General features: G+C 40.4%; 1 protein-coding gene across 1 annotated transcript; it reads left to right on the plus strand.

The window, feature by feature from the left end:
- Positions 1-19,753: 19,753 nt before the first annotated feature.
- On the plus strand, positions 19,754-23,378 carry LOC121532181 (zona pellucida sperm-binding protein 4-like). Its single transcript, XM_041837950.2, has 8 exons — positions 19,754-20,312; positions 20,597-20,784; positions 21,044-21,141; positions 21,473-21,633; positions 21,920-22,112; positions 22,330-22,483; positions 22,838-22,910; positions 23,213-23,378. Exons 1-8 carry the CDS (start codon positions 19,754-19,756, stop codon positions 23,308-23,310), a joined length of 1,524 nt encoding a protein of 507 aa, XP_041693884.1. The 3' UTR covers positions 23,311-23,378.

Raw genomic sequence — 23,378 nt, forward strand, 5'->3', positions numbered from 1 at the left:
TGAAATCCCCCAAAAACTGTGAGGGGTGAGCCATCCTCAGGAAAGGAACTTATCAAGGCGTCAAGCTCATTGATGAACTCTCCAAGGGAACCTGGAGGGCGATAGATGACAAGGATATTAAGCTTAAATGGGCTAGTGACTGTGACAGCATGGAATTCAAATGAGGAGATAGACAGATGGGTTAGGGGAAAAATTGAGAATGTCCACTTGGGAGAGATGAGGATTCCTGTGCCACCACCCCTCTGACCAGATGCTCTCGGGGTATGCGAGAACACATGGTCAGATGAGGAGAGAGCAGTAGGAGTAGCAGTGTTTTCAGTGGTAATCCATGTTTCCGTCAGCGCCAGGAAGTCGAGGGACTGGAGATTAGCATAGGCTGGGATGAAGTCAGCTTTGTTGGCAGCAGAACGGCAGTTCCAGAGGCTGCCTGAGACCTGGAACTCCAGGTGTGGGGTGCGTGCAGGGACCACCAGGTTAGAGAGGCAGCAGCCACGCGGTGTGGGGCGTTTGTGTAGCCTGTGCAGAGAGGAGCGAACAGGGATAGGCAGAGGCATAGTTGACAGGTTGTAGCAAATGGCTACAATAATGCAGAGGAGATCGGAATGAAATGAACTAAACATCTGGGAGAGTAGAGAGCAGGGCCTCCCTCACCAAAAACTTCTACCTCAGAAACTATCATTGTTTCACTGAACCACCCGAACAAAAACTCTACCAACTTCCACCTTTAGAAATCAGAATTGTTGTGAACCACAGCGGTTCAATGTTTAAAGGAATAGACTCAACCCACTTTATTCAGCTAGCTAACTATGACACCATAGCTAACTAGCATGCTAGCATCCAATAACACACAGTTTAGCACCAACACTTGGTCACAACAAACCACCAATAGTGTGTTAACACACTAAGCAGATAATTCGGCTATGTAGCACAACTATATTGTATTTAGCTACTACAGTACAGTTAGCTGGTCATGTTGGCTAGCTAGCAATGGCCACTGTGTTGACCTTGTTTGAAGAACGGCTAGCTAGCTAACTAGCTTCGTGCAACCCCCGGCACCACCGAAAAACAATGCCAACCTACAGTAACTACCCACAACAGCCCACAATACCTAGCTATGACGCCATAGCTAACTAGCATGCTAGCATCCAATAACACACAGTTTAGCACCAATACTTGGTTACAACAAACTACCAAGAGTGTGTTAACACACTAAACAGATAATTCATGTCCGTGTAATAATGTCTTGCAATCTGGAGGGTGGCCTTTTGCACCCCCCCACCCCCCCTTGCCAATATAATGGATAGTAATGGTTTGAGAACATTCCAAGATTTGAAAGACACATTGTCCCGTAGAATGTATTAGAGATACGAAACAGCAAAATGCTAATCTTCGATAAATTAAGAAGATACATTTTAAAAAGTTTTCTGCCCAAGGGTTTTTACATGACATGTTCTACTCCAATTTAGCCACTGTCTCCTGTTTTCCTGACCCGGAGTTGGCTCTAGAAAATGTATCCTCCATATTTACTCCTCCGGCAGATAGACACGCCCCTTTTAAATAATTCAGAGTCTAAGATATATCGAACCCTTGGTTTTCTTCTGTGTTATCTGAGCTCATTCAGATGAGAAATCAGGCCTGGGCCAAAGCAAAGAAAACTGACTGTAGTGGACTGGCAATCTTTCAGACAATTGAGAAACAGATGTACTATCTCTATTAAGAAAGCTAAATCAAGCTACTTTTTAAGCTCTATCTCCTACTCGGCTGGTGATCCTTTTAAATGTTTAATCATTTAGAAGCTTTTAATCATTTTATCTCGGCAGGCTTTTTATTTGAGAGAAATGGTGGTGTAGTTGACCCTGGTCAGTCAATCAACTGTTCTTCCCTCTGCCAGCCTCTAGCTGACTCGACAGTTGACCCGTCAACTTCTAGTGTATCTTTGTTTTCATTTCAACAATTTAGTATCTTTGATGCTTTGCTTAAATTGGAGCTGATATGCTTCATCAATTTTCGCTGCAGCTCTCTGACCCCCTGATTGCTGAATCATTAACGATTATATCTGGTACTATCCCCAAGGTTTGGAAGACGGCCCATGTACTCCCCCATCACAAAGGTAATGACCCTTGTGACCTAATTAATTATCAGCATATTTCTAAACTTTCTTGCCTAGCTAAAATATTAGAATTCTTGATTCATTCTCAGCTAAGATATTTCTTATCTTTCAAATGTATTCTAAATGTGCATCAGACCAGATCATAGCACTATCTCTGCTGCATCCCTAGATATAAGTTATGTGGTCAACTGTATGGATAAAAGGCAACATTGTGCTGCCCTCTTCATTGACCTGTCAAAGGCTTTTGATACTGTTGATCACTCACTACTAATTCAGAGGCTTTCCTCAATTGGCCTAGACCAGGCTGCATGTAACTGGTTTAAAAATTACTTGACAGATAGAACTCAATGTGTATCTACTGATGGTGTTAAATCAGGTTTCCTGGATATTATGAAAGGTGTCCCGCAGGAGTCGATTCTGGGTCCTGTAGTTTTTACTGTTTACATTAACAATATAACAATTGTAACCTGCACTTGTATGCCAATGATACAGTTGTGTATGCTATTGCCCCAACGGTTGACCTGTCACATCTACACCCGCTCCCCCACTCCGGCGCTCAACGTCTTCGGTTTACTAACCACCGGTCCTGGCAACCCATCATTACCTACACCTGCGCCCCATCATCAGTCACACCTGGACTTCATTACTACGTTGATGACTTACCATTTATCTAGCACTCTGTTCTGTCAGACATCAGGTAGTATTGTTTATGTTTCCTTGTTAGACGCTTCTCTCGTTCCATGTTCGTTATCATTAAACTCACACTGTACTTGTTTCCTGACTCCCTGCGTCTACGTTACATGACCAGGCTCTATCTGAACTACAGTCTGCCTTCATTGTATTACAGAAAAACTTTATTGACCTGAAGTTAGTACTGAATGCAGGTCAAACTAAGTATATGTTGTTCTCTAGAGCGCATAAAAATATGTCTGATGATTTAAGCATACAGTGCCTTCAGAAAGTATTCACACCCCTTGACTTTTTCCACATTTTGTTGTGTTACTGTCACGCCCTGGCCTATAGAACTCTAGTTAGTTTGGTCAGGGTGTGAATATTTTAGGTTTGTATTTCTATGTTTGGCCGGGTGTGGTTCCCAATCAGAGGCAGCTGTCGCTCGTTGTCTCTGATTGGGGATCATACTTAGGCAGCCAGTTTTCCTGCCTGCGTTGTGGGATTTTGTTATGTTCCTGTTTAGGCTTGTGTGTTAGCCTTTGGACCGTCACGGTTAAGTTTATTGTTTTGGTTACTGTGTTGTGTGTTTATTAGTTAATAAACATGTTCACCGTTCACGCTGCACCTTGGTCCGACCCGTTTCTTAACGTACGTGACAGTTACAGCCTGAATTGAAAATAGATTACATTGAGATGTGTCACTGGCCTACACACAGTACCCCATAATGTCAAAGTGAAATTATGTTTTTTTAAACTTTTACAAATTAATTAAATATGAAAAGCTGAAATGTCTTGAGTCAAAAAGTAATGAACCCGTTTTTTTATGGCAGGTCTAAATAAGTTCAGGAGTAAAAATGTGCTTAACAAGTCACATAAGTTGCATGGACTCACTCTCCGTGAAATAATAGTGTTCAACTTGATTTTTGAATAACTACCTAATCTCTGTACCCCACACATACAATTATCTGTAAGGTTCCTCAGTCGAGCAGTCAATTTCAAACACAGATTCAACCACAAAGACCAGGGAGGTTTTCCAATGCCTCCCAAAGAAGGACACCTATTGGCTGATGAAGAATGTTTTTATTTTATCAAGGGCACATCGGCAGATTTTTCACCTAGTCGGCTCGGGGATTAGAACCAGCAACCTTTCAGTTACTGGCACAACGCTCTTAACCACTAAGCTACCTGCTGCCCAATACTAACCTAATTGACAGAGGGGAAAAGAAGGAAGCCGGTACAGAATAAAAATATTCCAAAACATGTATCCTGTTTGCAACAAGGCACTAAAGTGCCAAGCAATTCACTTTTTGTCCTCAAAACAAAGTGTTGTGTTATTGTGTGTGTGTATGCATGTGTCTGCGCCTATGTTTGTGTTGCTTCACAGTCCCCTGTTTTTTAAATCTAATTGTACTACTTGCATCAGTTACTTGATGTGGAATAGAGTTCCATGTAGTCATGGCTCTATGTAGTACTGTGCGCCTCCCATAGTCTGTTCTGGACTTGGGGACTGTGAAGAGACCTCTGGTGGCATGTCTTGTGGGGTATGCATGGGTGACTGAGCTGTGCGCCAGTAGCTCAAACAGACAGCTCGGTGCACCCAACATGTCAACACCTCTCATAAACACATGTAGTGATGAAGTCAATCTCTCCTCCACTTTGAACCAGGATAGATCGACATGCATATTATTAATATTAGCTCTCTGTGTACATCGAAGGGCCAGCCGTGCTGCCCTGTTCTGAGCCAATTGCAATTTTCCTACGTCCTTTTTTGAGGCACCTGACCACACGACTGAACAGTAGTCCGGGCGGCAGGTAGCTTAGTGGTTAAGAGCGTTGTGCCAGTAACCGAAAAGTCGCTGGTTCTAATCCCCGAGCCGACTAGGTGAAAAATCTGTCGATGTGCCCTTGAGCAAGGCACTTAACCCTAATTGCTCCTGTAAGTTGCTCTGGATAAGAGCGTCTGCTAAATGACTAAAAATGTAAAATGTAAAAAAATGTGTGACAAAATAAATGTGCTTTAAAATGTGTGAGCAATAATAGAACCAAAGAGTAGGACCTGCCTTGTTGATAGTGCTTTATTATGGACATACTTCTCCCCATCTTAGCTACTGTTGTACCAGTATGTTTTGACAATGACAGTTTACAATCCAGGGTTACTCCAAGCAGTTTAGTCACCTCAACTTGCTCAATTTCCATATTATTTATTACAAGATTTAGTTGAGGTTTAGGGTTTAATTAATGATTTATCCCAAATACAATGCTTTTAGTTTTAGAAATATTTAGGACTAACTTATTCCTTGCCCCCCACTCTGAAACTAACTGCAACTCTTTGTTAAGTGTTGCAGTCATTCCAGTCGCTGTAGTAGCTGACATGTATTGTGTTGAGTCATCCACATACATACAGTGGGGAGAACAAGTATTTGATACACTGCCGATTTTGCAGGTTTTCCTACTTACAAAGCATGTAGAGGTCTGTTATTTTTATCATAGGTACACTTCAACTGTGAGAGACGGAATCTAAAACAAAAATCCAGAAAATCACATTGTATGATTTTTAAGTAATAATTTGCATTTTATTGCATGACATAAGTATTTGATCACCTACCAACCAGTAAGTATTCCGGCTCTCACAGACCTGTTAGTTTTCTTTAAGAAGCCCTCCTGTTCTCCACTTATTACCTGTATTAACTGCACTTGTTTGAACTCGTTACCTGTATAAAAGACACCTGTCCACACACTCAATCAAACAGACTCCAACCTCTCCACAATGGCCAAGACCAGAGAGCTGTGTAAGGACATCAGGGATAAAATTGTAGACCTGCACAAGGCTGGGATGGGCTACAGGACAATAGGCAAGCAGCTTGGTGAGAAGGCAACAACTGTTGGCGCAATTATTAGAAAATGGAAGAAGTTCAAGATGACGGTCAATCACCCTCGGTCTGGGGCTCCATGCAAGATCCCACCTCGTGGGGAATCAATGATCATGAGGAAGGTGAGGGATCAGCCCAGAACTACACGGCAGGACCTGGTCAACGACATGACGAGAGCTGGGACCACAGTCTCAAAGAAAACCATTAGTAACACACTACGCCGTCATGGATTAAAATCCTGCAGCGCACGCAAGGTCCCCCTGCTCAAGCCAGCGCATTTCCAGGCCCGTCTGAAGTTTGCCAATGACCATCTGGATGAGCCAGAGGAGGAATGGGAGAAGGTCATGTGGTCTGATGAGACAAAAATAGAGCTTTTTGGTCTAAACTCCACTCACCGTGTTTGGAGGAAGAAGAAGGATGAGTACAATCCCAAGAACACCATCCCAACCGTGACGCATGGAGGTGGAAACATCATTCTTTGGGGATGCTTTTCTGCAAAGTGGACAGGACGACTGCACCGTATTGAGGGGAGGATGGATGGGGCCATGTATCACGAGATCTTGGCCAACAACCTCCTTTCCTTAGTAAGAGCATTGAAGATGGGTCGCGGCTGGGTCTTCCAGCATGACAACGACCCGAAACACACAGCCAGGGAAACTAAGGAGTGGCTCTTTAAGAAGCATCTCAAGGTCCTGGAGTGGCCTAGCCAGTCTCCAGACCTGAACCCAATAGAAAATATTTGGAGGGAGCTGAAAGTCCGTATTGCCCAGCGACAGCCCCGAAACCTGACGGATCTGGAGAAGGTCTGTATGGAGGAGTGGGCCAAAATCCCTGCTGCAGTGTGTGCAAACCTGGTCAAGACCTACAGGAAATGTATGATCTCTGTAATTGCAAACAAAGGTTTCTGTACCAAATATAAAGTTCTGCTTTTCTGATATATCAAATACTTATGTCATGCAATAAAATGCAAATTAATTACTTAAAAATCATACAATGTGATTTTCTGGATTTTTGTTTTAGATTCCGTCTCTCACAGTTGAAGTGTACCTATGATAAAAATTACAGACCTCTACATGCTTTGTAAGTAGGAAAACCTGCAAAATCGGCAGTGTATCAAATACTTGTTCTCCCCACTGTAGACACTCTGGCTTTACTCAAAGCCAGTGGCATGTCATTAGTAAAGATTGAAAAAAGTAAGGGGCCTAGACAGCTGCCATGGGGAATTCCTGATTCTACCTGGATTATGTTGGAGAGGCTTCCATTAATGAACACCCTCTGTGTTCTGTTAGACAGGTAATTCCATCCACAATATAGCAGGTGGAGTAAAGCCATAACAAATACGTTTTCCAGCAGCAGACGATGATCGATAATGTCAAAAGCCGCACTGAAGTCTAACAAAACAGACCCCACAATCTTTTTATAATCAATTTCTCTCAGTCATTCATTCAGTCATTTGTGTAAGTGCTGTGCTTGTTGAATGTCCTTCTCTATAAGCATGCTGAAAGTTTGTTGTCAATTTGTTTACTGTAAAATAGCATCGTATCTGGTCAAACACAATTTTTTCCAATAGTTTACTAAGGGTTGGTAACAGGCTAATTGGTCAGCTATTTGAGCCAGTAAAGGGGGGCTTTACTATTTTTTAGGTAGCGGAATGACTTTTGCTTCCCTCCAAGCCTCACACATTCTAGTAGGCTTAAATTGAAAATATGGCAAATAGGAGTGGCAATATCGTCCGCTATTATCCTCAGTAATTTTCCATCGGAGTTGTCAGACCCCGGTGGCTTGTCATTGTTGATGGACAACAATCATTTTCACCTCTTCCACACTCACTTTACGGAATTCAAAATTACAATGCTTGTCTTTCATAATTTGGTCAGATATACTTGGATGTGTAGCGTCAGAAATTGTTGCTGGCATGTCATGCCTAAGTTTTCTAATCTTGCCAATGAAAAAATCATTAAAGTAGTTGGCAATATGTAATCGCTGCCAAAGCTGCTTCTACAAAGTATTGACTCAGGTGTGTGAATACTTATGTAAATGAGATATTTCTGTATCTTATTTTCAATACATTTGCAAAAATGTCTAAAAACATGTTTTCACTTTGTCATTATGGGGTATTGTGCGTAGATTAATGAGATATATATATATTTTTAATCAATTTTGAATTCAGGCTGTAACACAACAAAATGTGGAATTAGTCAAGGCGTATGAATACTTTCTGAAGGCACTGTATTTACTTTGGATGGTGTCCATATTGATCGTGCCCCTGCTTACACATATCTGGGCATCTGGATAGATGAAAAACCGTCTTTAAAAAAGCATATTGATGAGTTAGTTAAGAAAATCTATAGAAATACAGTAGGTCCTGCCTCTCGATAAATAGTAGAAAGCAGATTATTCAGTCTACATTCCTATTGTTCCTAGACTATGGCGACATCAGATACAGTTGAAGTCGGAAGTTTACATACACTTAGGTTGGAGTCATTAAAACTTGTTTTTCAACCACTCCACAAATTTCTTGTTAACAAACTATAGTTTTGGCAAGTCGCATGACACAAGTAATTTTTCCAACAATTGTTTACAGACAGATTATTTCACTTAGAATTCACTGTATCACAATTCCAGTGGGCAGAAGTTGACATACACTAATTTGACTGTGCCTTTAAACAGCTTGGAAAATTCCAGAAAATGATGTAAATAATAATAATATAATAATAATAATAATAATAATAATAATATTACATGATGTCATGGCTTTAGAAGCTTCTGATAGGCTAATTGACATAATTTGAGTCAATTGGAGGTGTACCTGTGGATGTATTTCAAGGCCTACCTTCAAACTCAGTGCCTCTTTGCTTGACATCATGGGCAAATCAAAAGAATTCAGCCAAGACCTCAGAAAAAAATGTGTTGACCTCCACAAGTCTGGTTCATCCTTGGGAGCAATTTCCAAACGACTGAAGGTACCACGTTCATCTGTATAAACAATAGTACGCAAGTATAAACACCACGGGACCACGCAGCCGTCATACTGCTCAGGAAGGAGACGCGTTCTGTCTCCTAGAGATTAACGTACTTTGGTGCAAAAAGTGCAAATCAATCCCAGACCAACAGCAAAGGACCTTGTGAAGATGCTGGAGGAAACAGGTACAAAAGTATCTATATCCACAGTAAAACGAGTCCTATATCGACATAACCTGAAAGGCCGCTCAGCAAGGAAGAAGCCACTGCTCCAAAACTGCCATAAAAAAAGCCAGACTACGGTTTGCAACTGCACATGGGGACAAAGATCGTACTTTTTGGAGAAATGTCCTCTGGTCTGATGAAACAAAAATAGAACTGTTTGGCCATAATGACCATCGTTCTGTTTGGAGGAAAAAGGGGGCTGCTTGCAAGCCGAAGAACACCATCCCAACCGTGAAGCACGGGGGTGGCAGCATCATGCTGTGGGGGTGCTTTGCTGCAGGAGGGACTGGTGCACTTCACAAAATAGATGGCATCATGAGGAAGGAAAATTATGTGGATATATTGAAGCAACTGTAGTGTATTAAAGATTATGACTATTCTAGAGGGACAAAGAAAATATGTTTATCTTAGTTCAAAAGTAGCAGTTGTAGGGTGACGCCCCAGGGGAGACGGGTGATTGGACCGCAGAGGGAGCCACCCATATTTTCACATTGTTTATAAGTATATGCTGGGGGCACAGGAAAGCAGAGCAGCCATTAGAATTCGAGGACACTGCTCTCCAGACCCTGCAAGTCTGTAACTCATGCTGAAAGCTTGCGATATGAATAAAACTTATGATCCAGGTTCAGTATGAGCGGACTCCTTTGTTTATCAGCAATAATTGCCAGCATTTACTCGATACGACAAATGGCGCCCAACGTGGGGCTGGTCTGCATCTCTCCTCTGTTTCATTCGTTGCCGCCAAGCTAACTCGTTCTGAAGTCATGGCCAGAAAAGGGTGAGTTTTTTCTCACAAGCTTTGGAGGTTGTTAGTTTGGATACTACTTGTGTACACTGGAGGAATGTACCATTACGACCGAAATGTGCCTCGTGTGGCGTTATTGCTGAGAACGGGGGTCTGGCTAATCATTATCAATTGTTGCACTGGTAGACAGGGCAAAAGGGGGGAGAGTAGGCTTGGAATTTTAGAGCAATCGATGGTAGGGATTAAGGCAGATATTGGCAGAATAAAGGCAGGAATACGTATACATTAGGGCATTGTGAATCTGATAAAGACCCCAGGGGGGCCATCATATAGGATGGGCCATAAATCCTGATTATGCATTCGGTGTTTCAGGTTAGTTCTGGGAACTATGAGGTGGACGGTTATATTGTAAGTTATTCTCATCTTGTAGCCGACGGGGTATCTGCTTGGGGTAACCGCTCATATAATATCCATATCTCACGGCAGCATAAAGTTAGAAGGGGATAAATGGACAATGATTTAGGCACAATGCAGGTTACTTAGGGCGTGGTGCAAGCCACAGGGTAGCTAAAGGCTAATGCTAATGCTGATGCTAAATGCTAATTGTGTTGCGTGCTACATGCTAACGGTTGTCCTTGGGGGTCCATTGCGATGGGATAAGCCTCTTAAAATATGTCTGTGTGTGTAGAATTCAGAGTTCTATGCAATTGTGAGCTCTGTTACGTGTAATTGTTTGATTATAAGGTATAAAATGGTGAAGCTGTAGCGGAATGCTAGCGGTCTATTGTCTGGAAATTGGATGTATTTGCGCATGCGTTTAATTTTACGACACTACACTACAAAACGTGGGAGTTGGAGTTTATTGCACGAGATTATGAGACGTTGGTTTACGGTACTAAACTACAACACGGTGGGTACTAAACCTACAACAGGGGGATTGTGGGTAAAATGTCATATTTCTGTGGGGCTGTGCTGCAGGGGGAGACAGAGAAATAGCCACAGACAAGAGAGATTTGGACACGAATCTTTTAGTCGTTAAAGCGGCTGTTGTTTGAAAATGAAACTATTTGTTGAGATGTAGTGAATTTATAAATTAGATATATGTTGACGGATTATAATGAATTAAATTAAATGACGGATTAAAATAAAATAAAAATGTTTTTGAGCGATCTATTTAGTCCTGAGTTAAGTCTTAAAGCGAATGTGAGTGGGGGAATATTGAATATGGTTGAGATAACTCAGTATTGCATTAACTACTAAAATCTTTTTCTGTCTCTGTTCTTTTGTCATATGAGAGGAGCAATAGGATGATACGACAGGAGAGAGAGAGAGAAAGAGAGGGGGTGCTGACGTACACGTCACGTGACGCGACAGAGGATCAAGTCAAAAAGGTTTTGGTACTGGTATGGTTACAAAATCTTCCCCTACAGGATATTTGATGTTATGACAATTTCACAGAGGCTTGGCAACAGACTGATCATTTGAATAAAATTTGCATTTTAGAGTCTCGGGCATCACTTGGGTTTGATTGCAGTTGTGTTGGAAATCGAGTACTGACATTATTCTGTAAAATTAAGATAATTAGGTGCTTATAGAGCAAGGGGGTTTATGGGAATTGTAGTGTTGAAGGGTTAGAGGCTTTGTTTTTAGGATTGTAGTCTGAAGTTGACTACTTGCATTTGATGGGTTGTGGTAAGATAGCCACCACTAATTGATAAATTGGTAAGATAGGATATAGAAATAAAAAATTTGTTTTAATTATTCATAATTTTTAATTGATTTTTTAAAATTGATTTATTATTTTAATTAGAAATGGTTTTTGAATAAAAAATTTAATTGATTTTTTTTTTGGGTTGTTTAGTTTATATTAATAATTAAAGGGGGGAAGCCATAGGCTATATAGTCTAAAATAAAATAAGTCACAATAAAGGAATATAAAAGGGTTGTTACAATGGGGAAAGGACAGCAAGGCTATGAAGGTGATTACGCCGGTTGATATAGTACAAAATAGTAATCCTTTAACTAAAGTATTGTTAGGTTATCCGGCAAATGAAACAAAAGTTGCCCTTCATTCTCAAACAAAAACTGATAAAAGATTCCAGCGATAAGATAAGCAAAGGTATAGAGGAAAATGCTAAAGGAAGAGAAGGCGACAGAAAAACTAATGGCAGAAGTTAGTACACCTTTCTCACATACGGATTCAGCAAAAATACACCCACCTTATGAGAAGGAAGTAGAGCTTAGGGATGTTTATCCTCAGCTTCCAGTGATCCTCTAGCAGGGTGATTGATGCATCAGAGATGAAGATGAACGAATAATAGATAGAGGACAAGCAGAAACGACCAGAAAGATGAATCCAAAACTCCAGAAGTAAGAAAAAACCGAGATGTCTGGAAACTAAGAGAAGAATGAGGTTCGGGAAGATGAAGACTTAGAGATTAAAGGTGCTTTATGTTCAAGAGGATTTTATTCAGCAATGATTGGCACAGAAGAAATAGAAGGAGATATAGACCGATGCTTATCATGCCTGGATAAAGCGAATAGTTTAGAAGAAGTAACACAACTGAATGAACAACTCAAGAAGAGAAGATACAGAAGGAGAAACTGCTGAGAAAAGAATCCCAAGAATTGGAGGAGAAGAATACATTGAGGTCAAGGAAAGGCCAATAGTAAGAAGATGATGGAAGATGATATTTCGAGGACAGAACTTAGAATATAAGCTTTTGAAGAATCCTGATATGTCAACAGCAAGAAAGAACAGGATCAAGAAACTCTCAGAGAACTCAATCATACAACTGGTGGAGATGAGAAGCTTTGGTTATGAAGAATCAGAGTGAACCAAATCAACAATCACTGTTACAGCTTCAACTGAACAAGATCAAATGCAATTGTACCAGCCAAGGGGGGTACCAGGTGTTTCATATCCACAGCCAGTTCCTGGACAGACACAGAATTGGAGAGGAAGAGGACGAGAAGGCTTAGAAGGAGGAGGAAGATTTCAGCTACACTTCCAGCAACTTTCAGAAGAATGTTATAATTGTGGACAGGTTGGTCACTTTACCTGTGAGTGCAATAAGTCAGGAGGAAACATCAGAGGGAATTTCAGAGGAAGATACAGGGGCAAGTCAAAATCACCTGTTCTCCAAATGAACCCCTACAGGGGTCCGGAGCAAGGATTCTAGAGGTGCCTAGAAGATCCGAAAGGGGGGGTGTCAGCTGGTAGCACCAATTAGGAAGAAAATATCTAACAATTGAAGTGAAAACAAAGGACTATGAGAAGTGATGGTGAATAGTGGAAAAGCTTTTATCTGTGTTCAGCCTAAAGAGGTTAAACATCTCACTATGTAAAATTAACTAATTAGGATAGGGATTTGAGGTAGTACAACAGCTAATTACTCTTAAGGAACCAATTGAGCTCTTCTATAAAAAATCAAAGAGGAATTAAAATAGACATACTAATATTAGAACATATACCTATTGCATTGTTGGGAAGAGATGCATTGTTTAAATTGAATTGTACAATAAGATGTACACTAGACGACTGTCTGGTAGAGGATTTTAAAAAAGTAGGGTTTTTGGGAATCATATTGGCTTAAAAAGATAATATCATAGGAAGGATGATAATCTATTAGACTGCCTATTAGACAATCTGTCTGGAAAATAAAGTTAAAAGGGGTGACTGTTATTCTGGGTTACATTCTTACACCAAGAGATTTCAGGCTAGGCTAAAAGGTGTTTAGTCGTTTGCCAAGTCTGTGTGTAAAGAAGTCATCACATATTCTAAAAAGTGGTGGTAAAGGATTTTGTGAATAAATCAGTGGAAAAAGGTTTTTAAAGGTTAGGAGAAAAGATTAGATTAAAAAAGTTAAGAGAACTAGGGTTGAAGGAACTCTAAGACAGTAAGCTAAGTTTCAAAGTTAGTAGTAAGAGAGAGAACAGTGGTGAAGGACATTTTAGAGTAGGAAGATCAAGGTAATTGTAGGTGTATTTTTATAATCAAAAGGTTGAAAGTTAGGGTTTAGAGTAGGAAGAGAGAGTGAATGTAAGTTACATTTACGTCATTTGACACTAGTGGTAATAGATGGAAGTACAAGCAAAGAGTTCAAAGCTTTGGGGAAACTAGATGAAGTAACAATAAGGACATCAACACTTCAGTCTATTAAAACAACAGTGAGAAGCAATTTAACTCTTTCAACATTGATAGTTATTAAAGCCATAAATATATCGCATTTGATTATAAGGGAACCAATAGCTCCAGCACCAATTTTAGAGGAAAAGACTGTTATTAGGGTTAGGATGAGTGATCCAGCTCATCTTCATTGTAGATGTGAGAGATGGAGTGGAGAGGGGACGTTCCTCCCACATGGAGAGATAATTATGGAGAAGAAGTATTGTTATCAGGACCAGATGTAGAAGCTGTTGCACCTAAGTCAAAGGAAGTATATTTTGTAAAACAATATGAAGTGGAAGAGGGTTATGAGTGATTGTTCATTTATTTTGCGTAATGTTACAGAGAAAGATCAGGGAGAATATATGTGTACTTATCTAGTGCAAGCATTAAAATTTGTTCTGGTTAAGAATTATTGGTTAAAAGGCTATGTAATTCATAAAGTGACGCTTATAATGGAAGATTTGAAGTCTGTCGAAGCTTCCGCAGTCACCAAAGGAGGTCAGGAGAAGTATATTATTACAGTAGCCACTCCAACAGTAAATAATACACATAGGATATCGGTAGCTTTCCCACTAGAAGTAGTTAAGGGGGTTAATACATCAACTAAATCAACTACTTTAATGGTAACTTTGGAAAGGGATTAATGATATGATGGCAATAGCAAATGTAGGAAGTATGACACCGACACCGACAACAACTTTTCTGAAATAAAAGGAGGTAGCAAGAGAGACTCAGGGGTTTATGATACGGATAGAGAGTGCTGTCAATGGTAGTAAGGATAGGGTTAAAATAGGAGAGCAGATAGTAGTAGAGAACAATATAGATTCATCTGAAATAGTGAAGGATACTATCATGGAGGTACAGGATGAGGTCTTTGATTTTAATGACAGACAAGGAGAGGTATCTGATCAGTACCGCTCGTTAGGGAAGAGAGAAACTAAATGGATGGGTTTGATTCTTCTGTTGTGAAATTTAAAAATGGATGGGCAGGGAGAAATCTTTGGTTCCAGCAGTTAACTCATTCTGTAAGATCAGGGAGGAATCTTGAGGGTCCATGTCTGTTGAGAATTTCAGCCAAACATTTTAGAGACGGTCGCTCGACCTCTATCAAGTATGTGTCAATCTTATGCTTTGTCATGACTGTTGTATCAGCAACAACAATCAGTAACAGATAAAATAATGTCGTTGTCAAAACATTTGTTTAAGCCTAGGTTTAAGTGTTCTTGGGTTAAATGAATTACCCTATGGGAATTTGTTAGATGGGGAGAAAAATCAGTTAACAGCGAACCCTGAAGCATTGGAGGTGAAACCCTTGAGGGCTAAAAGTTGTTTTTGTTCTAATAAAACATATGATGTAAGGGGTATGTTTATGGGAATATCAGATTGTGATCATTATATGATAACTTTGGGTATGCATGACCTTAAGGGTAGTAATGAGAAATATAATGTAACTTTTCATGTTCCAGTTAGTAAGAAGAGCAGGACTTTGAGGGTTAAAAGATTAGCTTTTGCCTGACAATGTGACTATTGGGAATTTTAGAGATATTTGGAGGGTTTGTGGTGATGAAGCATATATATTCTTACCCTATGGATGGATAGGATGTTGTTACATGTCAACGTTGAAGCTTCCATATGAGGTTTCTACCATTAAAAGAGGGGTAGCACCGGACACAGATAAATCTAGGGTTGAAAATAGGGTGAAAAGAGACATGGCGACATGTCATAGTCTTCAAGCCTATCATTGAAGGATAAATCTAAGGGAGAAGGGGGGACTTTTTCCATGGTATGGTGTAACATTTGGGAAGATCATATTGATAATATTAGTTATACTTTGAGTCCAGATAGTTCAGATATTATCACTAGGGTTATATATGCATTGAAGAATATAAGGGATGCATTTGGTAGATCTGAAGGAGCTGGATGGTCAGCGAAGACTTGGTTGCAAGATCAGTTAGGCCAGTAGGAGCAGTGATGGATTACATTTTAGTAGCAGCTTTGGTAGCACTGTGTGTGATGTTTGTAATATGTTACTGACCTTTGAGAAAGCTATGATATTGAGATAGGTTGGAGTAGTGATGCCTGGAGACAACACTCAGATGCCGTTGTTGACTGTTCCTGATCTGGATGAAGATGGACAAGTGGGACTGGATGATAAATATCCTTTTTGATTATTTGATCATTTTTCAATTTTGTTTCAATATTAGGGTGATTTTAGTATGATTGTATGAATCAAAGGGGGGAAGTGTATGAATGAATCGTATTATCCTATTTCATATTATCCTATTTCATTATTCTATCATTTATATTGATTCATACATCATTTATATATAATTTTTATATTCTTAGTTGATATTGATGTTTAATTTTGAAAGTGTTGTTTTGCAAAAGATACTGTTTGGTCTTTTCTTTTCTTCCAGAAGCATTTGGGGGAATATGTGGAGATTGAAATACTCAAACAATGACAATATGAAGGGACAATATGAAAGGACAATGACTGGAGGAGATGGAACAAAGAAGGTGTGGAAAGATTCCGATTCCATCATCAACAATGCATTGGAAGAGGAGACTACGGAGGAGATGAAGTGTAGTGGACTACATTCCAGTGTCTGCAATGAAATATAGACATATTTGCATGTGTAATACATAATTTGTGTCATAGTCTTAGGTATTAATTTTTGTAGAATGATATTTGATGTTATTGGATACGTGGGGATCTTAGATGTTTTTGTTTATTTCGTGAATGCTTAGGGACAGGGAGTCTAGGCAGGGAGAGGTCCAGTGTAGGGTCCAATGGGTTGACCAGCCTTAGAGTGGACATTTTTTGGATAGTATTTTGTTTGCAGGGGCTTTCATGTGTATTTAATTGCATCATAGTTTCAAATGCATTGATAGGGATTTATGAGTTTATCGGGAGTACCTAGGTGGTTGCCTGGGGCAGAGGGACCGTGAGAGAATTTTACTGTCTTGATTGATGGATGGATTTGGAATGAAGGTTGACAGACAGTTTTTCGCTCTCACACTCCATAAAGATTTGTTCATATTTCATAGTAATGTATTCACACTTCATAAAGATTTGTTCATATTTCATAGTAATGTATTCACACTTCATAAACAGTTATTCATATTTCATAGAAAGGTATATACACTCTAGAGAAGAATGTTTTTTGGTTTAAGGTTAAAGATACTCAATAAGATAAATTATTACTGGTCATAATCCTATTCTGTTTGTTTTCGAGACTTTTAGTTAGTCTCGAAGGGGGGAAATGTAGTGTATTAAAGATTATGACTATTCTAGAGGGACAAAGAAAATATGTTTATCTTAGTTCAAAAGTAGCAGTTGTAGGGTGACGCCCCAGGGGAGACGGGTGATTGGACCGCAGAGGGAGCCACCCATATTTTCACATTGTTTATAAGTATATGCTGGGGGCACAGGAAAGCAGAGCAGCCATTAGAATTCGAGGACACTGCTCTCCAGACCCTGCAAGTCTGTAACTCATGCTGAAAGCTTGCGATATGAATAAAACTTATGATCCAGGTTCAGTATGAGCGGACTCCTTTGTTCATCAGCAATAATTGCCAGCATTTACTCGATACGACACAACATCTCAAGACATCAGTCAGGAAGTTAAAGCTTGGTCGCAAATGGGTCTTCCAAATGGACAAATTAAATTAAAAATTTAAAATATTACAATGACCCCAAGCATACTTCCAAAGTTGTGGCAAAATGGCTTAAGGACAACAAAGTCAAGGTATTGGAGTGGCCATCACAAAGCCCTGACCTCAATCCTATAGAAAATGTGTGGGTAGAACTGAAAAAGCGTGTGCGAGCAAGGAGGCCTACAAAACTGAGTCAGTTACACCAGCTCTGTCAGGAGGAATGGGCCAAAATTCACCCAACTTATTGTGGGAAGCTTGTGGAAGGCTAGCCGTAACGTTTGACCCAAGTTAAACAATTTAAAGACAATGCTACCAAATACTAATTGAGTGTATGTAAACTTCTGACCCACTGGGAATGTGATGAAATAAATAAAAGCTGAAATAAATCATCCTCTCTACTATTATTCTGACATTTCACATTCTTAAAATAAAGTGGTGATCCTAACTGACCTAAGACAGGGAATTTTTACTAGGATTACATGTCAGGAATTGTGAAAAACTAAGTTTAAATGTATTTGGCTAAGGTATATGTAAACTTCTGACTTCAACTGTATATGAACGCAGCTGACACTTCATCAAAGCCGTTAGATCCAGTTTATCATAGAGCACTGTGCTTTATTACGGGCGACAATTTTAGTACTCATCACTGCATTCTCTACCAGAAAGTTGGTTGGCCCTCTCTGATGTCACGTAGGTTGATACATTGCTATGTTTTCATTTATAAAGCCCTTTTTCAAAAAGTCCCACTGTACCTAACATCATTACTAAACTTTAGACATACGAGTTACCACACCTTGTCTCATGAATGGCTATCTCTGGAAATTCCTTTGGTCTCTACTGAGTTAGATAAATCAGCTTTTAGTTTTCTTGAACCTTATTTGTGGAACAATCTTAAATGTGATGTTTTGGTGCCTCTAGGGCAATTCAGAAAGCTGATTGAGGACCTTATTACTGTTGAATGTGGTTGTTATTTGTGTTTTTCTTTTTGCTTGCATTTTGTATTTATATTTTTGTATTTATATTTTTGTGTATTTCCTGTATGACTCCCTGATAAAATAAAGGTTAAATAACATAATTAAAAAATAATTTAAACATGTTTGATTGTAGGAATGGTGTTATTTTCTTTGAATGCTTCATTTGGTAGTTGGTAAACATTATAGGAAGACCCTACTGCTGAAAGAGACACAAGAAAGCCCCATTGAACTTTGCAAAAGCCCACCTAAACAAGTCTAAATCCTGTGAAAATGTTCTGTGGACCACTGAAACAAAATTAGAGCTCTTTGGCAATACAGATCAGTGGTATGTTTACAGATGACCAAATTAAGCTTTAGAAGAAAATAACACCCTCCCTACAATCAAACATGGGGAGGTTTGATAATGCTGTGGGGTTGTTTTGCAGCTTCTGGTACTGGGGGCCTTGAACATGTGCAAGACATAATGAAATCAGAAGATTATCAAGGTGTTTTTGGCAACCTATTGGGGCTCTGTTGAAGGTTCTGGGTCTTCCATCAGGACAACAACTCAAACACACATCAATATGCACCCAGGAATGGTTCTAAAATTAACACTGGACATTTCTGGAGTGGCCACCGATGAGTCCAGATCAGAATTCCATCAAAAACCTATGGTGAGATATTTTTCACCTATAACTCCAGCACCTCCAAAAAAGTACCTGGATGTGCGTATGTTCTTCAGCTTTTGTGTATGAGATCTGAAAACAGTAGTTGGTGGAAGGCACCACTCAAACATTGAACAATTGGAGCAGTTTGAAGAGTGGATGAAGAGTTGGTCAAATTGCCATTAGAAAGGTGCAGCAAGCTCATTGATGGCTACAATAAGCATTTTCTGGTGGTTCTGTAATGTTGACAATCCAATAACAATGTGTGGAGACAATGTTTTTTTTAAATGTCAACTTATTTGAGAAGAAATAGGGAATTATTTAAGAAAAGTGCAACGGTGCCAATATATTTAGCTATATTAGAAACAGATAGAATATAATTGATACATTTGTGTCTATTATTATTATTATTTATTTATTTATTTTTTACTTCTTGAGTGTAGTCCTGCAGACCGTGTGTACCTGCAAAATAAACATTTGTTAACAAATACAATGTTACGGTCACAAAGACCTTCAACTCTGGTCAAAGGCATGTCAGAGATCTATGTGACCAGAACATTGCATTTGTCAATAAATGTTTGGGACTTCAGAGTGTCGAAAGCCTTGATTCCACAGGACTGAATGTGAATGATTGATCAGCCAAGGAGGTGGGTTTTTTTAACAGTTCAACACACCTCACCATGTATAAAAGTGGCACAGTGATCCTTGTCTCTTGTTCTGAATCCATGGCCATGCAGTGGAGTGTCGTAAGTCTCGTGGCAGTGGCCATGCTGGGCTGTCTGTGTGACGCTCAATGGAAGTCGCCTCACCAACCACCTCAGAAGCCTGCCCAACCCCGTCCTCAGTGGCCTTCCTACCCCCTTCCTCAGAAGCCTGCTGAACCCCTTCATCAGAAGCCTGCCCAACCCCTTCCTCAGAAGCCTGCCCAACCCCTTCCTCAGAAGCCTGCCCAACCCCTTCCTCAGTGGCCTTCCTACCCCCTTCCTCAGAAGCCTGCTGAACCCCTTCATCAGAAGCCTGCCCAACCTCTTCCTAAGTGGCCTTTCCACCCCCTTCCTCAGAAGCCTGCCCAACCCCTTCCTAAGAAGCCTGCCCAACCCCTTCCTCAGAAGCCTGCCGAACCCATACATCAACTGATACCCTACACGAAAGGCGACACAAAACAGACCTGTGAGGTTGAGGACAAGAACAAGGTGTCGTGTGGACTTTCTGGCATCACTGCTGTCCAATGCCAGGCCATCAGCTGCTGTTTTGATGGACGGATGTGCTTCTACGGGAAAGCAGGTAGGTGTCAGACCATGCTCATTTTACTCTAGAACTCTCACTCCCAAGTTGTAACAGTGTGATTTTACTTAATGTATTGCCCCCTCAGAGAAACAAGTATTTTTCTCTTTACCAGAAAACTAGTAATTGGATTGTGAACTCTTCAATCTCAACAATTCCACTTACACTTACCCACTTAGATATGGCCATTTTGTATCCAACAATCAACAAGCACCAAAATGTTCCAGTTTACTCAGCGATCAGGACTACTAACTTCATGTTTTTCTTATGCTCTTTGTCACCAGTGACTGTCCAGTGTACCAAGGATGGCCAGTTTGTGGTGGTGGTTTCCAAGGATGCCACTCTGCCCAACCTTGAGCTAGATTCCATCAGCCTGCTAGGGACAAACGGAGATCACTGCACCCCTGTTGGCACCACATCTGCCTTTACCATCTACCAGTTCAAAGTCACTGATTGTGGAACTGTAATGACGGTACGTATGACCAGGGTTTGGATTCAGTACAATGAAACTGTATCTTAACTAGAGAGCTCCAGTGTTGCTCTAGCACCTAATTCAGCTAATCGAGGTCCTAATGAGCAGCTGATTAGAAGAATGGAGTTTGTTAAAGCAGGGCAGGACTTACTTACCCAGTAGCTCTTCTGGAAGAGGGTTGACCATCCCTGGGCTATATAATGAGTTAGAAAGTACTTATTTCTACTTTTGCACAATGTGATACATGATCTGTCTGCAGGAGGAACCAGGTACTATTTTCTATGAGAACAGGTTGTCCTCTTCATATGTAGTGGGGATTGGACCCTTCGGCGACATCACCAGGGACAGCCACTATGAGTAGGTGATATTTGCCTAGAATGTGGTGTCATGGCCATTTATATACAGTGATAAGGTATAATGTTTTTTAAGTTATTAAAAACATGTATGAACATTCATAATGTATAATAATGTGTTCTGTCTCTCTATGTAACAACATTTCAACTGACTTACAATGGCTTGTATTTAGATTATTATAAAGCATGAGGGTACATGCTCATAACCTCATTACTGCCTCATAACGTGTTATACCTGCAGGCTTTATTGGCCATTCCCAGAAAATGTGCCGCTTCTGCCTTCTTTGGTATGTGATGTCTCTCTGAAAGCTCTGACTATATTGCTTTCTTCTCAGCCTGCTCTTCCAGTGTCGGTATACTGGGACTTCCGTTGAGACACTGGTTATGGAGGTGAAAATGTATCCAAACCCCAACCCAATTGTTACTGTTGATGCAGTTCTCAACGTGGAGCTCCGACTGGCCAATGGAAAATGTCTCTCCAAAGGATGTGATGAAGGTAAGACCTAGTTTTGATATTGTTCCTGTGTATCTGATATGAGGTATACGGTCTGGGTTCATGTGAGTTTTTTCACCAGGTGTTCAGGTTTATCTGCATCACTTAATATTTTTGTATTGCACATTTTCTGATTAAATAATTTTAAAAAGTATAAAGGGAAAAAGCCTGATATGAACCTAATGATGATGGAGTAATGTATCACTTTTCCAAGTGCTTGGTGGTTTAAGTGATTTACAGTATATTGTAAGGTGAACTCATCCACTAACAATGTGATTTTCCTCCACAGTGCAAGAAGCATACACCTCTTACTACACGTTGGCAGACTACCCAGTCACCAAGGTCCTCAGGGATCCCGTGTATGCTGAGGTTCGCATCCTGGGGATGACAGATCCCAACGTTGTCCTGATACTGGAGCAGTGCTGGGCCACCACAAACCCCACAGGTGATAGGCTGCCCCGGTGGGACCTACTGGTTAATGGGTAACTAACTACTCTATACTTTTTTAACTTTGCACTATATATATGTTCAAAATTGAAAGCAAGTAATTTAAATACATTTCTAAATCCAGCTATTCTTTTTGAAGTTTGTGAACAATATAGTACTCTGATTAATCAATTTCCCCCCAGGTTCTGTCCTAGCTGGTCTCTGGTGCTCCTCACCATGACTCTCTCTCTCTCTGTGTTCATCTCCCCCCAGGTGTCCCTACCATGATGACCGTTACCTGACCGTGCCCATCCCTTCGGACAGCTCCTATATCCCTCCGGGAGACTTCTTCTCCCACTACAAGCGCTTCGTCTTCAAGATGTTCACCTTTGTGGATCCGACATCTATGGTCCCCCTGCAGGAGAATGTAATGAGTGCAGTCCAATTCCAAATCACATCAGAACCCCTATAGTCACGTGTGTAGATCTGAGAGCATTGCATAGATGTAAAGATGGTGGTTAAGATTCCACCTAACATACCATAGAGCAAGGTGTAGCTATTAACATATTGCTTACACATGTATCTATTTTATACATATTGTATAGTGCTTCCTCACACACCCAGAGTGCTTTAAACATAAATAAAAGCATCACAATCAGGTGGATGAAGACCGGATATAGATATAGACATTACCATGGTACAAATCAATGTAGACAAGGCTCTGTTGATCAGCTCCAGAGATGCAGCTGATTTCATTTCTAACATGGTTCTGTCTCACCAGGTGTACATCCACTGTAGTGCAACAGTGTGCCACGCTCTAGCAGGCTCCTGTGAACAAAGGTGCAACAGGCAAAGTGAGTGGTGTGCTTAGGCCCAGGCTGTCATGTTTACTCTGTGCAACAGTTTGGAGTATATTTTTATTGGTACAGGCTGTGTGAGTGGCACAGGAGGTTGGTGGCACCTTAATTGGGGAGGATGGGCTCGTGGTAACGGCTGGAGCGGAATTAGTGGAATGGTATCAAACACATTGCTTCTATGCGTTTGATGCAATTCCATTTGCTCTGTTCCAGACATTATTATGAGCTGTCCTACTCTTAGCAGCCTCCGTCTTTAGTTTGGAGTCTGTGTCTGTGCTCTGACTGTCTTTTCTATTCAGGGAGAGATCTTTCTTCTCAAGGCCAGAAGAAGACTAAAGGAGATGTTGTGGTTTCCAGTCACAAAGTCATCATGATTGACCCAAGTCCTCTTGCTTAAATCAAATGTTTTATATGCGCCTGGTTTATATGGTCTGACTTTGACAATAAAAGAGGAGAGACATCTCA

Source organism: Coregonus clupeaformis, chromosome 19 (assembly GCF_020615455.1).
Source record: "Coregonus clupeaformis isolate EN_2021a chromosome 19, ASM2061545v1, whole genome shotgun sequence".
Lineage (NCBI taxonomy): Eukaryota > Metazoa > Chordata > Actinopteri > Salmoniformes > Salmonidae > Coregonus > Coregonus clupeaformis.

Bases quoted from the DNA above. Each gene is read 5' to 3' on its own strand.
- LOC121532181 (XM_041837950.2), top strand. From the start codon at position 19,754: ATGGCCATGCAGTGGAGTGTCGTAAGTCTCGTGGCAGTGGCCATGCTG. The intron at 22,484-22,837 runs GTAATGAGTGCA...CTGTCTCACCAG, and splicing joins TGGTCCCCCTGCAGGAGAAT to GTGTACATCCACTGTAGTGC. The intron at 22,911-23,212 runs GTGAGTGGTGTG...TTTTCTATTCAG, and splicing joins ACAAAGGTGCAACAGGCAAA to GGAGAGATCTTTCTTCTCAA.